The sequence below is a fragment of the Sinocyclocheilus rhinocerous genome, unplaced genomic scaffold (genome assembly GCF_001515625.1).
Source record: "Sinocyclocheilus rhinocerous isolate Xijiao unplaced genomic scaffold, SAMN03320098_v1.1 scaffold263, whole genome shotgun sequence".
Lineage (NCBI taxonomy): Eukaryota > Metazoa > Chordata > Actinopteri > Cypriniformes > Cyprinidae > Sinocyclocheilus > Sinocyclocheilus rhinocerous.
Window position 1 is genome coordinate 2329162 of NW_015645086.1, and position 4433 is coordinate 2333594.

Below are 4433 nucleotides of genomic sequence, written 5' to 3' on the forward strand. Positions count from 1 at the left end.
AGAGGGCATCTAGAGGTATAACAGCATTATTCCTCTAAATGCACTGTACAGTAGTAACTGGTAAATGATATGTATGCTTTTGGCTTAAGATTCTCCATTCCTTCTGTACAGCGGGCAATCAACGTTATTGTGTAACGTTGACAAGGAGCTCCAAACCTCAAAGTCGTAATCTTGAATCTTGAATCAAAGTCGGAATCATCTTGAAAAGTGTGCGCATGCATAGACGCCTTGCTTCAAAGGGCATTTCAAAGATATTTTTGTTGTGAAATGTGTTTGCTGTGATTCTTGAAATGCGTTTGGTATGATACTTTCTAGCAACAAGTTTATAGTTCAGACTTGAGAACTCTTAAAGATGTATTAAATGGCTTAAATACTGCGAAAAAGACATTCAGCGCTGCAGTTGCAACAGGAAGTTAGTAACCTTGCTCTAATCTTTGAACACATGTGTTTTATCCCCATACACTGAGAAAAAAAATGTTGGTGGTGAAACCATTTTTACTCCAAAATTTAAAAAAAAATCCGAAAATTTCAAAGAAACAAGTACCACTCTGAATGAAAAATTTGAGAACAATTGAAACTCCAAAAATCAATAAGTTCGAAAAATCTTTTTTTTTTCTTTTTTTTTTTTTAACAAAAGTTCACCCATGAGATATAATGTTAAACATAATTCAAAAATGTGGAATATGTCTTTAAATGGCTGCCCTTTAGTGGTAGGTTTGTTAGTTTGTGTGTGATCGTGCTGTTAAAGCCTGTATGATGTCCTCCAGTATAGCTGTGTTCATATGTTGGTCATGTAATCAGTTACGCACATGTTATTTTGGTGCCCGGGGTATGAGGTCTGTAATTTGGACCTGCAGACCCTGACGACCTACTGAGACCCATCTGTGGTACCAGGTGACCATCTGCTCCATAATATCATATAGCTGTGAGACCAGTGTCATTGCATTACAGTATGATATAGAAAAAGATCTCTAGTGAATGCTAATTGAACATTATTATGAGGGTGTTGAAATTATAGCGCCGGTGACATCATGTGTGTTTACTAAAATTATTAATAGCAGGGATTGAACTACATGGTTATTACAATGTAATTGTACAATGTAATAAGTGTTATAACATGTAATAAGAATTATAGATGTAGAAATAATAAAAAAAGGTAGATATATATGTTGATGGTATTCTAGCACATGAAAAACCATTATGCATAAATGTTCTTGGCAAATAACCAGTTTGTTTTGATCAGACTATCCAGTTCAGGAAACCAGCTGATTTCCTTTAAATGATTTACAGTGACCATTTTTCATACCGTCCCTGTGGGAAGGCAGTGGAACATTGCTGAACCTCGGCACTTTACTGCCGCTTCATCGTAATATAAGAGTCATATGAGAATATGAGTCACATTATATTATGGTTTCATTTTAGCTAATATTTGACCTGTTATTTGCATACTGAATCATTTTAATCTATTGAATTTGCTGTATATGTTTTTTATTCATGCGCACATGTATCTCTTAAATAACTGCGGCTTGTGATGTAACTGAGCATGACAGAAAATATTAGAATGTTCTCAGCATTTTACCAGATCTATTTTTAGAACGGCCACCCTTTTTTATTGCCCAAGGTAAAGTGTGTGATATTGAAAGTGCAGATGGAAAGTTTTCATCCAAGTACACAAGTGGTTTGTCAGCATCCTTCCTCTAAACGTTCAAAGTGTGACATAAGAAAGCCATGGCCTGATCAAACTGTACATCAGATTTGGTTTTGTTTTGTTTTTTTACTTTAATGAAAAACCGAAATTAATACAAATCAAACAATGCTAAAATATTCTTGCTCTTCTGTCCTTAGATTGTGGTTCCCATCAGCATTGTGTGCCTGAACTCTCCAGAGCAGCATGGGCAGTCGGCCCAGTAAAGATCGGCGTGGATCCAGCTCACATGCTGTTCTCTTGGACACGGAGGAAAGCACTGACCTGCTGACCATGGGTGAGTTCAGCACTGCAATACACACTTCATATATGCACAAGGTGATTTCAGAACTGCAGCACTTACATGCAAATAAGTGCAATAGTGAAGCTCATTCAGATGTGCGTATGTATTCACAAGCCAAATTTTATTGACTGTTGCAACTATAGCATTCAGTGGTGCTTTACTAGCACTCATACTTAAGGGTAAGAATTTCAGTGCATAACTTGTCCTACACTGTTATGAACATGAATGATAGACTGTAAATATCTTGTTAAATTTATTGTAAAAAAAAAAAAATACAATGACAGTGTTTTACAGAATGGCAGCTGCATATTTTATGAAGTGATAAAATATTAATACATCAGTTCAATCCACTTGAACTACTAAAATCTGATTTGTAAATTAAAATGTACTGATAACCACCATAATAATACTGGTAGTAAAATAGAAATCCGTCTGATAAATCAGAGTTCATCATAAGTGGCTTGTCCATAAAACATGACCGATACTCGTACAGTATATAGACTTGCACAGGGTCAAACACATGATAAAAGATCAAATGTAGCATAAACCACCCTAATGTACATAACTGATAACATAAATAAGTTTAAGAACCAGTGCTATATAAATAAAATATAATATGTGATTCGCAGGGTTATTATCATTAATGAAAAATGAAACCATAAAAAAATGTCATTAATTAAAATAATCATTTTCATTTTAAGTAGTAAAATAACTAAAACTAAATAAACTAAAATTAAATTATAAAACGTAATAAAAGCTATATTGACATTTAAAAAAGAGACTAATAAAGAATGACAAAAGCACAAACAAAATTACTTTTAACTAAAATTAAAGTGAAAACAGAAAATGCAAAAATAGAATCTAATTCAAAGACTTTTGGAAAAGCCATAGAATTGTTCTCCACCATCAGTAATAAGGTGGCTCATATTTTAACTTACAAAAAGCATTATTTTATAAACATTACATCCATTAAAACTAAATTATATGTAATGTATGTAATTCATACTTCCAAAAACCATACATTTTAGAATTGCATATAAAACAAATGTATAATTTTTCATTATAAATGTTAAGGTACATTTTTATTCTTTAAAAATGATTTTTTTTAAGCATGTGGCTTGTTGAGGTGCTCTATGCTAAACCAACTGGACTGAAAGTGTTATGATCTTTGATCTGCAGACAGTGGTAGATTTGTGGTGGTGTCCCTGTACGACTATCCGCCCAGAGGTCCGGGTGACTGCGCCATCCGAGTGGGAGAGAGGCTCAACATTTTGTCAGAGTAAGTGTGCTGTTGCACAATGGTGCCTCATCACAGGAAGTTGTCTGATCGGGACGATTATCTGATGATATAACGTGTGTTACAGTGAGGGAGAGTGGTGGAAAGTCAGTTCATCGGCCACAGGAAATGAGAGCTACATCCCCAGCAATTACACCGCCAAAGTGTACAACAGGTGAGCTGAACTCACACACGCTGGAGCGCTTTGAAAATCGGCTCTCTCTATTGGTTTAGAGGGTGCATACAGTACATCGTGACATCACACCCACAGTCAGGTGGTCTGTTCAAGTGTGTTCCATAAGTGATGTCAGTTTTAGTTTCTGTAGAGTGGGCTCAGCTGGGTACAGTGTGATCTGATTATCAGTTTGGGGACGTGCTGTACCTACAGTGACCCTGCTGATCGCTCACTCATCACGTGATGTTCTAACGCTCTACCTACTACTCTTTCCTTCAGCTCTACTCTTGATTTTGTCACTCATCTGTGTGTGTGTGTTTGTGTTCGTGCAGGTGGCAGTTTGTGGGTCTCAGTAAACAGAAAGCAGAGGAACTGCTGATGCTCCCCCATAATCAGCCTGGCTCCTTCCTCATCAGAGAGAGTGAGACCTACCCAGGTACACGCGCACTAATAATGGATATATTACCAGTATTTTCCTACAATTTACTGAGTTACTGCAAACATATCCACAGTACTTTGATCAGATGCTTTCTGAACTGCTGTTTTCTCACAGCAACATTCCGCAACAAATACTGTATAGCGACACACTGGAAACTACCCAGAACTACAGAAAATGTCAAATCAAGTTTGTATTAATGCACATGGTTTTTTTTTTTTTAACCCAGGTAACCACACTCTGTCAGTGCGTAAGAGCAGCTCGCAGGAGCGCGCTTCTGTCAAACACTACCGTATCAGCTGCATTGAGAACGGCTGGGTCTACATCTCTCCCGGACTCACCTTCAGGACCCTCTCAGACCTGGTCGCACACTATTCAGGTACACACACACACACACACACAGATACAGCCAGTAACTCATTACTGACACCCAGTGATTGTATGTGATGTTGCAGGGTTTGTGTTTGATACTGATGTGATGCATCAGGGCTGGGCAACTTCGGTCCTGGAGGGCCACTGTCCTGCAGAGTTTAGCTCCAATCCTAATCCAACACACCT

The 4433-nt window shown here is 37.2% G+C and overlaps 1 protein-coding gene across 2 annotated transcripts in view; it reads left to right on the forward strand.

Moving 5' to 3' along the window:
- The first annotated feature begins 1344 nt into the window (after positions 1-1344).
- The window catches only part of LOC107705729 (src-like-adapter 2), a 5664-nt gene continuing 2575 nt past the window's right edge, over positions 1345-4433 (forward strand). For both annotated transcript variants that reach the window (XM_016509171.1, XM_016509172.1), the window contains exons 1-5: positions 1345-1982; positions 3168-3267; positions 3353-3439; positions 3772-3875; positions 4105-4254. In XM_016509171.1, coding sequence (XP_016364657.1) covers positions 1892-1982; positions 3168-3267; positions 3353-3439; positions 3772-3875; positions 4105-4254 — 532 coding nt within the window. In that variant the 5' untranslated portion in view covers positions 1345-1891. The remainder of the gene's footprint in view (positions 1983-3167; positions 3268-3352; positions 3440-3771; positions 3876-4104; positions 4255-4433) is intronic.